The sequence below is a fragment of the Pocillopora damicornis genome, chromosome 4 (genome assembly GCF_964200805.1).
Source record: "Pocillopora damicornis chromosome 4, jaPocDami1.2, whole genome shotgun sequence".
NCBI classification, from domain to species: Eukaryota; Metazoa; Cnidaria; class Anthozoa; order Scleractinia; family Pocilloporidae; genus Pocillopora; species Pocillopora damicornis.
In genome coordinates this window covers 9410302-9423612 of record NC_142673.1, presented here as the reverse complement: position 1 = coordinate 9423612, position 13311 = coordinate 9410302, and the positions used below count along the sequence as shown (strand labels likewise).

General features: G+C 39.1%; 1 protein-coding gene across 2 annotated transcripts in view; it reads left to right on the top strand.

Moving 5' to 3' along the window:
- Nucleotides 1-12885, top strand: part of LOC113679258 (uncharacterized) — a 17503-nt gene extending 4618 nt beyond the window's left edge. Inside the window, exons 6-23 of one of the 2 annotated variants that reach the window (XM_027196206.2) lie at nucleotides 109-355; nucleotides 466-583; nucleotides 1081-1210; nucleotides 2307-2408; nucleotides 2580-2630; nucleotides 3562-3624; nucleotides 4153-4246; nucleotides 4601-4626; nucleotides 5071-6549; nucleotides 7267-8848; nucleotides 9716-9865; nucleotides 10190-10307; nucleotides 10627-10756; nucleotides 10870-10968; nucleotides 11170-11214; nucleotides 11558-11614; nucleotides 11714-11781; nucleotides 12617-12885. In XM_027196206.2, the coding sequence (XP_027052007.2) occupies nucleotides 109-355; nucleotides 466-583; nucleotides 1081-1210; nucleotides 2307-2408; nucleotides 2580-2630; nucleotides 3562-3624; nucleotides 4153-4246; nucleotides 4601-4626; nucleotides 5071-6549; nucleotides 7267-8848; nucleotides 9716-9865; nucleotides 10190-10307; nucleotides 10627-10756; nucleotides 10870-10968; nucleotides 11170-11214; nucleotides 11558-11614; nucleotides 11714-11758 (4536 nt within the window). In that variant the 3' untranslated portion in view covers nucleotides 11759-11781; nucleotides 12617-12885. The remainder of the gene's footprint in view (nucleotides 1-108; nucleotides 356-465; nucleotides 584-1080; nucleotides 1211-2306; nucleotides 2409-2579; nucleotides 2631-3561; nucleotides 3625-4152; nucleotides 4247-4600; nucleotides 4627-5070; nucleotides 6550-7266; nucleotides 8849-9715; nucleotides 9866-10189; nucleotides 10308-10626; nucleotides 10757-10869; nucleotides 10969-11169; nucleotides 11215-11557; nucleotides 11615-11713; nucleotides 11782-12616) is intronic. The other variant, XM_089202718.1, reaches the window with a different exon arrangement.
- Nucleotides 12886-13311: the final 426 nt, after the last annotated feature.

Genomic DNA, 13311 nt, shown 5'->3' with positions numbered 1-13311 from the left:
TCTGCTGTAGTGCTTAGGTTTATTTATTTTTTGCTCTGTGGTGTTATTCACTTGGGAGTGCATTATCAAGTCTATTTTTGTCCAAATTTGTATATTTTAATTTTTTAGGTGTCCAGCATGCTAATACAGTGTAGTACTCAAGATGAAAGAAGTAGCAGCAAACTTAATCAAGCTGTAGCAGGTGCTGATGCTGATGCTGATGCTGATGCAGCAGTGCCTAAGGAGCAACCAGACAGCTCAGAGTCAAATTTTCCCCATCAGCCAACTCCTACCCCTGCACAGGAGACACCACTTGGCAGTGAAAAACAAGATGTGCCTGAAGAACCTAAAGTTCAACTCAGTAAGGAGATGGAAGGTACAGTTGACTCTTCAATGTTTTATTATTGTTATTTTCAAATTATCCGAGAGAGAGACTTAATCAAGAGATAGTGGAATAATTTTATATATGTTATTAATTTTTTGAAGGCAAAGATGTTTTCCCAGTTAGCATTATTGGATCATTGGCCAGAAATGGATCTTTTTGGATTTCCAAGACAGGAGAACCAGCAATGGAAACGAGGAAGGAGACTGCAATGGCCATAAAGTATGACTACTTCTTTTACCCTTTGACTGCCAAGAGTGACTAACATCTAATTTCTCCTAACAATATTAATCCTGAATCAAGCAACAAGGTCATGAGAACAAAGGAAATAATCACAACTGAAGAAGCGCTTGACTGTTAAACATATTCTCCTTGCCAGTACCTCGAACACTGTTTAGATGTAAAGAGTTATTTCCTGAACTCCTAATTCTACTAGATGGTTCTTAAGTAGCCTCTTTCTTGGCTTTAATTTCAGCCCTAGATTCTCAATCAAACTGCAAGGGATATCTGGAGAAAATCCTTATGGTTGAGAAATATATGTCCTCATACTCACAATTGTCAACTGGAGCAATAAGAGGAAAAACTAGAATACTGTTTTAGTTTTCCACAGTCACATGTACATGTAGATACTCTATAAAATATATTTTGTTTTGTGTATTTAAGGAGCATTGGTCTTTGCTAGTATTATTCATGATAAGGAGCTTTTGTTTTTCTTCTAGTAATTATTTTAAAAAGCATGGGTATGGAAACCCTGTAGTACCAAAAGAAGGTTTATTCTGTGCAGCTCTGAACAGGCAAAGCAAGGAGTTCTGTCGTACCAGGGTTGAAAGTGTATCTTCCCCTGAAAAGGTTAGAGTATTACACTATATATCGTTCAAATGTGGACATATTGTACACTGTACATATGTAGTTCCCAAGATTTTATCTATAGCCTTTGTTTATCTCACAACTGAGTGCTTAAGATTGGCCATATGATAGGTGCCATGTGCCAGGAAATGTTTGTGGGTTTTAGTGTTTGGTGCAGTTTTATGGTTTTACTTGATCTGCAAAAGTAAGTTCCAAAAGAAAAAAAATATGCCATCATAAAATTATTTACAAATTTACCATCTATAGTCCAATGGAAAAACCCCAGGAGAGTTGGCCTTTTTTCCATTTTATTTTTGTTGTGAAAGTCCTCATATGAAGTATGGTACACTTTACTAGAATTTACTAACATGTTTGTAATGTCTACAGTTAGTATCAGTTCACCAAAATAAATGATAAAAGTTGAACATGCTACCTTTCCAAAGTAGGAAATGCTCTGTCTCTTGAACAAAAATCACACAAATAAGTTCTGTGCAGAAGTTTTGGTCATCGCATGCAGCAACAATTTATTCTTTCAAAACACAAAAAAATTGCCAATTTGCAGGATGATATATTATTATGCAATACATATCTATATATTTTTGCACAGTTTTCTTCTTCTCAAGGAATACACAATGTGTCACTGTTGTATTGTGATTAATGTTACTCAGTAGATATACTTTACATGATGATGTCCAATAGACTTGAATTACAGCACTGCATCTTATTGATGTTATGTTAATTTGCTGGCATGGTAGCTCAAATTCATCCCCATGTTGCACAGTCCACACACCAAGCTGCAGCTGTTTGAAGTCACCTCAGAGAGTAGAGCAAAAAAATTAGTGACTAAATTGGATTTTGATTTACTGGTGACCAATTTATGAAACTATTACATGACCCATTACTAATCACAATTTCCCATTGGGAGATCAGATAATCCAAATGGTTCTGGTGTCTTTAAATGCTTGGTGTGGACTGCTTGTGGCAATTGAATTGAAAATCTGTTGAATCATGGTGACTTGAGTCATTTTCCAATTTAAAGCTTACTTTGAAAGTTACTTAGCAATATATTGAACATACATTTTGTTTATTGCTTTTTTAGTGCAAGATCCGATTCCTTGATTATGGATTTGTTGAGGAATGTGCACCTTCAGTTCTTTGTGAACTTTCTTGTGAATTGGATGATAAATTTATCCTGTATCAGGTAAGGTCTGACGCTTTACAGGTATATTGGTGGACACATTTTAGATGAGTCTTTATTGCTCAAGTGAAGTAACAATTTACCAGTTCATGTAAATTCTGTTTTGAGCAACTCAGCCTTCAGAAGACAGAACTAACCTACATGATTTTGTTTGTTTGTTTTCCTTCTTGTCAGGCATTTCAAGCTTCTCTTTTTTCAGATTTGGATACCCAATTGCCATATGAGGTAATGAGTATTTTTTGTTAACCCTTTAACTCCCTTTAGTGACCAAGACAGAATTTCTCCTTAAATTATCCATGCAATATCAACCAGTTAGTGATGAGAATAAAGAAAGAGATCAATTTGGGGATAATTGATTGATCCAATACTAAATTTTCTGAACTAATGTTACAAGAAATGTATGGTTGACAGTAAGGAGAATTACAAATTTGATCTGGGAGTTGAAGGGTTAACAATGTAGGCATCAACTTTAAGTTGGGCATGTAAGCCACACTGGCAATTAAGCCTCTTAGGGAGATCAGTGACATAGGCAGATAAGCCACACCCTGAGTTTAGCAAGTCTAATTTTGGAGGAAAAAAATTTTGAAAAAAGGAAGGAAATCATGAGGGGTTTCCTGAGAAAGTTGCTTTTTTTAGGTTGCTTCTCAATAATATGGAAAATATATATAATACTTTGAATCTTTACCTATAACTTAAGCAGCTGTAATAGGATGGACATCATATGTACTGACATACTCTTTTGTTTAATCTTAATCTGGTTCTTTTTAACCAGTATTTTTTTTCATTCCTGTCAGATTTTCAATTTAGTTTTACACAAAACTACAGGAGATCTTTAGTTTGTCTGTTGGTTTGTTTGTAGCTTAGTAGCCAGAGGTTTGATTAGGAGAAGGGATAAGGTTTGCTTATAAATTAACTTCTCAGCAACTGTATCTTTCCATCCAAGTTGGTCATCATGTTGTGTTCGTGTGCAGTGTTCTCTAGGAGTGCTCCACCAGGAGTTGAAACGGGTACCAAAAAACTTCCAGGGGAACTTGGAGAATTCCTTGGAAGCTTCCTCCAAAGGAAAAGCCCTCTATCTAGAGAGAGATGGAAAATTACCTCTAAAGGCTACAGAAGCTAGTGGCCAGATTTAACCTTTTTTAATTTTCTATTGCAGGCAAAGTGGTGTTTCAAAGATCTGACCTTCAACAGAGAATTGATGGCAGCAGTTCAAGGCCAGGTAAGTACTTTTCACTGCAGGAAATATTGTTAAGAATTTTATCATTAAATTTTTTTCCATTTTCCATTGTCACCAGGACAAAGACTGATTCACAAACAATTCATTTCTGGCACTTGTTTTTAAATTAAGCTTAGTCAAATTGATTGCAGCGTGAAAAAAAGGCATAGTTTTATTCATGCTACTCTTTGCCAGTGTAAACTCCACCGTTTTTCTCTTCAGGAAATACATTCTGGAAGCATCACATGGCTTTTGGCCTTTGAATGTGAATAACTCATTGTGTAGCACTTCTTAAGGACAAGGGCATGTCAGTAATATCTGTCCTCAGCATTCATTTTTCAGAAGGGTAGTGTGTAAAGCTTCCATTAAAAGCTGGAGGCCAGTATGAACTTCTGGGCAGCCTACCATCTTTGGGTGGCTACTTTCACCTCAGTTTACTCTACATTTAATATACATGTAATTGCTGGTGAAACATCAAGCACAATTACTTACAGATTGTATCTTTGTTCATTCATTTTTATTATTCAACAGGTCACTGATAAGAATGGCACTGTGATCTATCATGTGTTGTTGTCTACTTGTGGGGACAATTCTGTGTGTATCAACAGCAAAGTGGCTCAATTAGGTTTGTTAGGATAGATTTTCTGCTTCTCTAAAATGAATTAAAAGATTATGTAAGTTTCCCTGACCATGCAAAAGGGTCTTTAACTTCATCTTTCAGAGCAGCCTGACACTCTCATAAGTAAAACAGCAGTTTGAAAAATCAGTTCTGTGATACAAGAGGTTTTTTAAGTTTATGCTCCTAGAAATAAATTGTTGAGGAAATGTATCAAAAACTTTAGAAAGATCCAACTAGGAAAGAATAAAGGAGGTACTGTTCCTAAATCAACCTTGCATGGCAACTCCTCAAATGTAAGTGTAGTAATTCTATTTTACTAGAGTTTGAAGTGTAGTTTTTTTGTTGTATTCATCATTTTAGTGGATGAGCAAAAGCTTGCAGTAGAGGTGAGAGTATAAACACATGCATTGAATTTTCCTACATAATGTCAACAAATAGAAGATAGTATATGTACAATTTTGTTTTATTTACTTTATATTACTATTACAGTTTTATTACCTCCAGTTAGTAATGCAGACTGTCAACTTTGTTCCTTTCCCTGGGAATTGAGAGGTTCAGCATGATAGAGTGGTAAACAGTCTCAAACATGCCAATTAAAGGCTGCTTTACCTTTTTTTTTTTCAAATTAACTATGAGATTAAATAAATTTAGACAGACAATCAAAAAGTACTTATATACAAATTAGTGGAATTGGTTTTTTTCCATTGACCCACTTTTCATGCCTATGTAGTCCTGGTAATTGTTCATTTGTATGAAGGCAGAGCTCTTACAAGAATTGTGTATCAGCGGTAGATTTGATGGCTCGTTTGTAATTGATTGTCTTGCTTCAGAACCGTCCTGTTCAGCCAAGAGAAGCAAAGGCAGATGCTGAAGCACCTGTAGTTAAAATCAATCCCAATATAGCACAGACTGTAGACAGTGGGGCAGCATGCTATGCCGCTCAAGAGATGGAGAATGAACATGCTGTGTCCGTTGAAGGGACAATGACAAAGATAGTCAGTGAGGACAGTGTTTCTGATGAGAATACCACCTGTAAAGACAAAATTTCGGTTGATGCCAAGATCACTAATAGCAAAAAGGAAGGCAGGCAAGCACTTCGTCCGGAAGCTGAGGAGTTTGTCCCTCTATCCCCAGAAAGGGTTAAAGTGTCAGACAAGTTATCTGCTCAGCCTGCATCTAAACAAGCCAGAATCCCTGGTATACTACACCTTCCTGCGCAAGATTCATTTTCCAAAGCGTTGTTTGCGCCTGAGAGTAAGGTCGACAATGTACCCAGTTCTGACCACCTGCCCAATGAAATGCTAGCATCTGAGCTCCAAGCCAAAGATGTGCCTGTGTATGACCATCAGGAGAATCAGATGTTAGGGCTCAAGGATGTAGCTGAAAACGTTGCAGGTTTTGAAAGCCAAAACGTCCTCACTCCTGAACACTCAGTCAAGGAAATTTCTCCCTCTGAGGGCGCAGCTACAAAGTTACAGACCTTTGAGCATCAGGTCAGCGATGTGCCTGCTTCTGTGCTTGTGGTCAATAAAGCATCTGTCTCAAGGCATCTGGAAGAAGGAGGCACTAAAGTGTTTCCAATCGAGCATTATCGCAACACAGTGCCAGATAACCACTTACCTGTTGGCGGTGTTGATGTGGCAATGTACAACTACATCTTGAACAAATGCTCTGTGAATATGATTGGCATGGAGGAACTAACATATGCTCGTTTTGTAATGATCAAATCAGACCCCAGGCGAATCATCGAAGCCATGAAGTTTGATGTTTGGTGTTCGAATATGAAAACCAACAGAAGCTTAAATATTGCCTTCAACAGTGTGAGAAATGGAGGCGTCAGGGGTTCAGTGTTCCTCCTGTTTGCAGGACATAAATTCGTCAACTTCTGCGGTTTGGCTGAAATGTTAACGTCTGTTGACCCGACACAGAGCTGTCCTATGCTTAATGAGCCATTTAAATTTGGTGGAAAGATGATTGGGAGATGCGACATTAGGTGGATATATGCAAACAACCTTCAATTTAAGGATATAAAGTTTAAACCTGAAAGTCGTTTCTCTGTCGGATATCTCATGGATGCTGCAGACGGCTTGGAAATTGCTAATGATTTGGGACGGAGCATTGTGAAGGCTTATGAATGTATCACTTACTTCAACTCTATTTTGCAACATGCTATCAAAACTCACCAGTCATACTTAGATAATCAAAAAGAGAAACAGCCAAGGAGTGATACTGAGCTGCCTTGGTGGAGAGTTACCAGAGAGGAGTTGAGCGATGATTCACCAGCATCTCAAGAAGACTGGGACCAAGAAGTAAGTACATACATGTACTTAAACATGAGTGGCTTGCACTGCCTAAAGTGCTCAAAACACTGGAAAAGGGACAACATGTTTGGCTAGGATGATGTTTCTTTCATTTGGACCGACTTACAAATTGTTGTTTATTTTGTCCGGTTCACTTATTACTTGAGACTTTCATGTAGTTTAGCCTCTTTGACCGTATGGACATGCACGTACAAGCAGCGAACTAGATGTCGTAGAATAATAAGAATCTGTAACTTAACGCTATTTACCTCTTTAATAATGTCATTACACAAACTCAGAGTACTTACTCGCACAAATGAGTAGAATACGGACATTCTCTAACTTCGGGATCATCAAGAGTCGAGTGCTTCTCTCTCAAGTGACAAACTGTCATCATAAAATGTCTGTCTTGTTTTTTTTTTCACATGTTTACTTTTTTCCCAAATGCAAAATGGACTATCAAAAGAACAAGACTGTATAGAATGGTGCCAGCCTTGAATAAATTTTTGTTGGGAATTGAACTTTTAGTAACAAATTTCTGTGATAAATTTCCAAGGTCTTGTTTTTATAAACTTGTTTTCCGTTGTACTGTCTAACTCACCACAAGCACCCTATAGTTCGGTAGTAGGGATTGGTAATGCCGAGAAAACTGGTTTGATTCCAAACACTTAGAGTTTTTGTTTGTGTCATTATAGACTAAGGCTCATTATTGTACTTTCTTATCAGATTGAAGACAGCCTGAAAACTTCTGAAAGGTCAGGTACTGATAAAGACAAAACAGATGCATCTGCTGAGTTTCACAGCGGTGGCTGTGAAAACTTATCTATCGATGCCACACATATCAGTGATGATGGACTTAGTCATGCTCTTGACAGTCACCAGGGTGCTGATCAAATCGAAATTGGGAAGGACGCCATCTCTACTGATAAGGAACCTGATGGCAGTATTAAAAATAAAGACATTGCAGTGGCCAATGATCTAACCTCTCAGCCCTTGAAAAGTGAAAAGGAAATTCCCACGGAAAACAGGGACTCGTTAAGTAAAAACAACAATCGTGCTCACTTTAGATCCAGTGTCAAGAATTGTTCCTCTTCCGAGAAAAGTCTTGCTGAGGAAACGGCTGAAGTTCCCGGTGACCCAACTGATTGGGCAAGTAAAACGCCTTCCAAGGCAAGTCTTGAGGAAGCAGAAACTGTCCCGTCCAATGATGGGAGTGACTGGGAGACTAGAACGCCTTCCAAGACAAGTCTTAAAGAAGCGAAAACCATCCCATCTAATGATGGAAGTGACTGGGAGACTAGAACGCCTTCCAAAACAAGTCTTGAAGAAGTGAAAACTGTCCCATCCCATGATGGAAGTGACTGGGAGACTAGAACGCCTTCCAAAACAAGTCTTGAAGAAGCGGAAACTGTCCCGTCTAATGATGGAAGTGACTGGGAGACTACAACGCCTTCCAAAACAAGTCTTAAAGAAGCGGAAACTGTCCCGTCTAATGATGGAAGTGACTGGGAGACTACAACGCCTTCCAAAACAAGTCTTAAAGAAGCGGAAACTGTCCCGTCTAATGATGGAAGTGACTGGGAGACTACAACGCCTTCCAAAACAAGTCTTGAAGAAGTGAAAACTGTCCCGTCGAATGATGGAAGTGATTGGGAGACTAGAACGCCTTCCAAAACAAATCTCATAGAAGGTAAAAGTGTTCTTTCCAATGATGGGAGTGATTGGGAGGTTAGAAAACCCTCCGAAACAAGTCTTGAGAGGAGTGTAGGGGGACCAAACAGTACGTCAAGTTCTCTTTCCAAGACTTGCGTTGAAACCGAAACAGCAGTTAAGTCCTCTGCTATACGTTCTCTGGAAACATCACCCATGACAGGTGAAAGAGTTAATACATTGGCACCACCAAGTGCCACAAGTGACTTGGAAACAGGAATTCTTGATAAGACTCTTCCCCAAGAACAAACAGGAGTTGTGCCATCTATGTCCAGAACAAGTCTTGACGAAGAATCAGCATCTCAGTTCGCAGGTGGGAGTGACTGGGAGACTGGCACTCCTTCTAAAACAAGTCTTGTTGAAGGAACTGCGGTCGGGCCCTCTGGCGGGAGTGACTGGGAAACTGGAACACCCTTCAAAACAAGTCTTGACATAGACTCATTAGCCCAGCCGCCGCCCTTTATCGAAGGCAATGAAGAGACTCATTTCAAAAACAGCCTTAAGGACGAAATGGCAGAGTACCCCGGTGGTTCAAGTGATCTGGAACCTGGAGGACCCACCAATTCGATGCTGATTCAGACAACCTCTGCGGCTAATGGTGAGAAGAGTTTTTTAATGATATCAATTTCTTTTGTTTCAAGAATGAAATTAATTCTAGGAAATGCAGTGCGTTCAGTTCGTTATGTTCCTTTGGGCTCGTGTGGTGAAGGGTTATCCATTGCTTCAAGAACGGTTTGTGGAGTGTACCACAGAGTTTTGATGTTAACCATGATGTCGTAATTCATGTATGCTTTACTGGCCTTTTTTCTTAATCTCAATTACTCACTCACAGCTGACGACGACAATGGGTAGTGTACTGACAGTGCTCTACCCACCAAAAAAATTACATCACACGAGCTTCTTGCGCACAAGCTTCAACAATATTTGAAGCAACTAGAGATATGATCATTAGTCGTGGAAGGTGATGAGCGATGGGTCAAACAAACGTTTTTACATTTCCTTTCTAAAATTTTTCTTTTTAAATGTGTTGGATCTCATTTCATAGTCACAGCCTTGTGGTTTTTTAAAATGAATTTTTAAATTTTTTAACAAATATCTTTCAAATAGGTTATTCGCTCTCGATTTCTGTCGTGTTCTAGGAATCGAGAGCTATTAATCTAATCTAAACCTAAGCGTTCTTCTTAACAAAACGGGAGAGTGTCATATCTTTATTTTGTTTTACACCTGCACACATTGTTAGGCTACTCAATATGTATCACGGAATAGGTAAAGAGTTGCGTAGCCTTCTAAATTGAAGTAATTGTGATAAAACGCTAAAACTGCATATCATTTCCTTTTCTGCCTTTTTTTGCATCATTGCTGTCAAGCTGCACGCTTGAGGCATATGTCGCCTTCACCGGCAACACGGTAATTGGTATTAAATAAATGTAACTCTGCATCAATAATTAGTTTGTTACTGTCGCAGGTAGGTCAGATGACGCACCAGGCATTGCAGGAATGACTGATAGCGACTCGTGTCTAGAAGTGGCCTCAGGGTGCTTGTTGTCACCAGAACTACTGTCTCAAGAGAGCTCAGAGGAATTAGTGATATCTGACTACGTACCCCTTGAGATAGGTTTGGAAGTCACAGCCTTGTAACTTTTTACATGAGTTTTAAAATTTTAAACAGGCCTGAGAGTACCACTCTTGTCGTAAACATAGGCGTATGGGCATCTTCGAACCGAGGAAGGAGGGATGGGGGGGGGGGGGGTGAGGGGGGGTGGTTGTGAGAGTTTGGCAAATACCTCAATACCTAAGCAAGTGTTATACGTGGAAAGCCCATCAAAGAAGCTCATAGGATTGATGTGTGCCACTTTTCAATGCGAAACGATTGTATCTGAACTAGGAAAAAAAAAATTGTGTCCTAGATACATGCTTATACGTTTTGTCTTTATTATAGGAAAAGAACATTCTATTATAGTTCAAGAGAACTTGACAGACAGTGGCACTTTTTGGGCTAAAGTTACTCGGGCAAGGAAGGAGGAAGATGCCTTCGTGGATGCTATGGTGCGCATGGGGTAAGCATTTTCCGTGCTAGGGTTTTTCAAACGCGTCCATGCAGTTCTGTGTTTTGTTCCGTTTCTCAGGGAGTAGCGTCTTTCCTATTTCCCAAGCCTTTTTCGGACGCCCATGCGAAAATGAGTCCAAAGGAATGACGGAGCACCACACGAAATGCGCGCAGCATTATTCACGAAAGATATGTAGGGTCTTAAGTAGATGATTCCCCTTTCAATAGAGGTTTATGTGGAGGACTCAGTCCCCTGGCTTCCTCGTCTCTTGATCGAGTTCGTTTAGCAGTGAAAGAGTGTTATTAATGAAGCAGCTATTTTCTGACAGGACCCACATAGAAGCCAGAAACAAAACCCTTGACCCAAGTGAGATATTTATATATAAGCAGTGTGCCGTGAAGGGCCGAGATGAATACTGGTACCGAGCTCTTGTAGAGAAAACTCTGAACAAGGGGAAGGTAAATTGGTTTTCCTGTTTAAGTCTTGATTTGTAACGGACAATTTGAATAGCTGCAAGTTGAGAAAAAATAATAATTTTCTATAAAATTACCTATTTATTTGTTATCTTCAGATTTGCGTTCGACTTCTGGACATTGGTGATGTGTGGGAAGTTAATCAAACAGCACTGAGGGTGCTCGATGATAAGTTTTACACGTCTCCTCCTGCACAGGTCAGTCATGGACATGTTGCACATTTGTTTTGTTAGAGCAAATATGAAGGGGCTGTGTTGACAAGATACGGTGTGCAATTTACTCAAATTGGAAACTGCACACAAAAATATATTTAGAATTAATTTACTAAATTTATACAAAAAAATACCTAGAATTAATATACTAAATAACCGTTTCGTTTTTTCTTACATCCACTGAAGGCTTTTGAGTGCTGCATAGTGTATTCGAATTCTGCTAACAAGAAGGTACGAGACATTTTGTGTTGTTTAACGTTTTGTAAAGGTAGCTAGGTGAGTAGCGGTCCATGGGGCAACGTTAAATTACTGAAAATCTTAAAAGGCTTTTGTTGTCAGAAGATGACGCTCTTAGTTCTCTTATTGCTCGTTCGTAATAGAACTGACCTGCATCGCCACTCCGTAGATCTGTTATTTTCGGCTTCATTCGAATGCATTCGGCTAGACAAGTTGTATTCGGCTGTTGTCGGCTGCGTTCGGGGCTATTGGTGTGTCCCAAATCGGCTGTTTTCGGCTACTTCGTCTTCTAACTAGGTGATGATGTGGCCATTGAGCTGTTTTCATTTCTTTTTAGGAAAAGAGTCGAATCGCTAAACTCGTGAGAAGAAACAAAAAGCTCCGAGTTTTGGTGGTAAGTGTCGTTTTCGTTTTGTGGTATTTCCTTCTGTTGGTTTTATAAAACCAAATTCTGAATATGAAAACCTTACTCCTTTTTTTTCTCTTTGAGCAGAAAGGTTACAGTGCGGGTACTGTTGAAGTTCAAATTCTGTCGTAAACAAGATGATTCTTATTTATCAGGTATGTTTATGAAGCAATTCATTTTTTTCTGTTTTGAACTTTTGAGGGTTCAGAATAGAGTGCTTTTAAATTAGATGTCGTCAAACCGAAACCAAAGTAATCACAACGACTAAACTAATCGCAAGTAGCGGGGAGCCAAGGGGATCTCTTAGTACAAACAAGAAACTGACTTGAGCTCGAGAAAACGCAGATCGCAGGTAGCTAGAAGCCAAGGAAAATTCTTAGTACGAGCAAAAAAACTGTCTTGAGGGCAAGAAAACGCAGATCGCAGGTAGCTGAGAGCCAAGGGGAACTCTTAGTACGAACAAGAAACTGTCTTGAGCGCGAGAAAACGCAGATCGCAGGTAGCCAGAAGCCAACGAAAACTCTTAGTACGAGCAAGAAACTGCCCTGAGCGCGAGAAATCGCGAGGGGTGATTTCATGGTTGGTTTGAATTTGATTCTGGTGACCCGTATTTGCTAATTGTATCCTAAAATAACGCATAAGCCATTACAAAATAATTTGGTTTTTATCGACTTAGCCCATCGCCAGAGAGAATGAGGATGGTCTAACGATCGGAATGTCGACTTTAAAAACTCTTTACGGTGGCCTATTTACATGATCAACTCTGTTGCTAAAACCAAATTGTTTTGTAATATCCTCCAGAGACGTAGCACCACAGTTTCTTTAGAGTCATTCTTCCTTTATACACTAGCTATTAGCTGAGGCGAAAACCGCCTCCCAGCTCCGTAAATTCAGTTAATGTCTCTTGGTTTTCTTAAAACGTTTGTTGCCCGAGCGTTCTTAATATATTCAGCTCCATTGACAATAGTGTTTGTTTTTTTTCCCTTTCAGATTATTTTATTGAACTTTGATGTCCCGAACTGTCGTGGTTCTTTTTGTCTTGGATATATATCTAATGTTCATGCAAATGTTGATGAATACTTTTATACGCTCTCAGAACTTTCTTTAGATTTCTTACTTGCAAGATGACAGATTTACCAATAGACATTCTTTTCGGTACTTAATATATACTGAATTTTCTTGAGAAAATTCTTTGATGTTTTGCCAAGTTATTTATTGTAACGATTGTAAATAATAAAGCTGCTTTCGTTTTTTCAGTTTATCCTTACTGCGTATGTTGTTGTTCATGTCACCTAAGGAACACCAACGTTCATGAATTGTGCTGCCTGGAATAAACCATCTCCAAAGTTGGCAACATCCTTGGGTCATGTAGGACTTAATAGATCAGAGCACAGATTGTGCTCAGTGCGAATACTTCAAACTCAATGAACCTACTAGCTACTAGGCTGCATGACTAAGAAGCTTTGACCTGGTAAATAATTATCGGAAAAACTTGAATGTGTGCCATGACGATTTACTGAGATTTACTTTAACCAGCGTCTTCTTTGGTATCACATTGTCTTCAGCCAGGAGCTTTGCGTTGCTTAGGGTTAAGACAGCGTCGAGGTGGGTACAGGTGAAGTTAAAATGTTAGGACACGAACGTTCTCTCTTACTTCGTTTTACTTTGAAATCTCTCTAAGGATA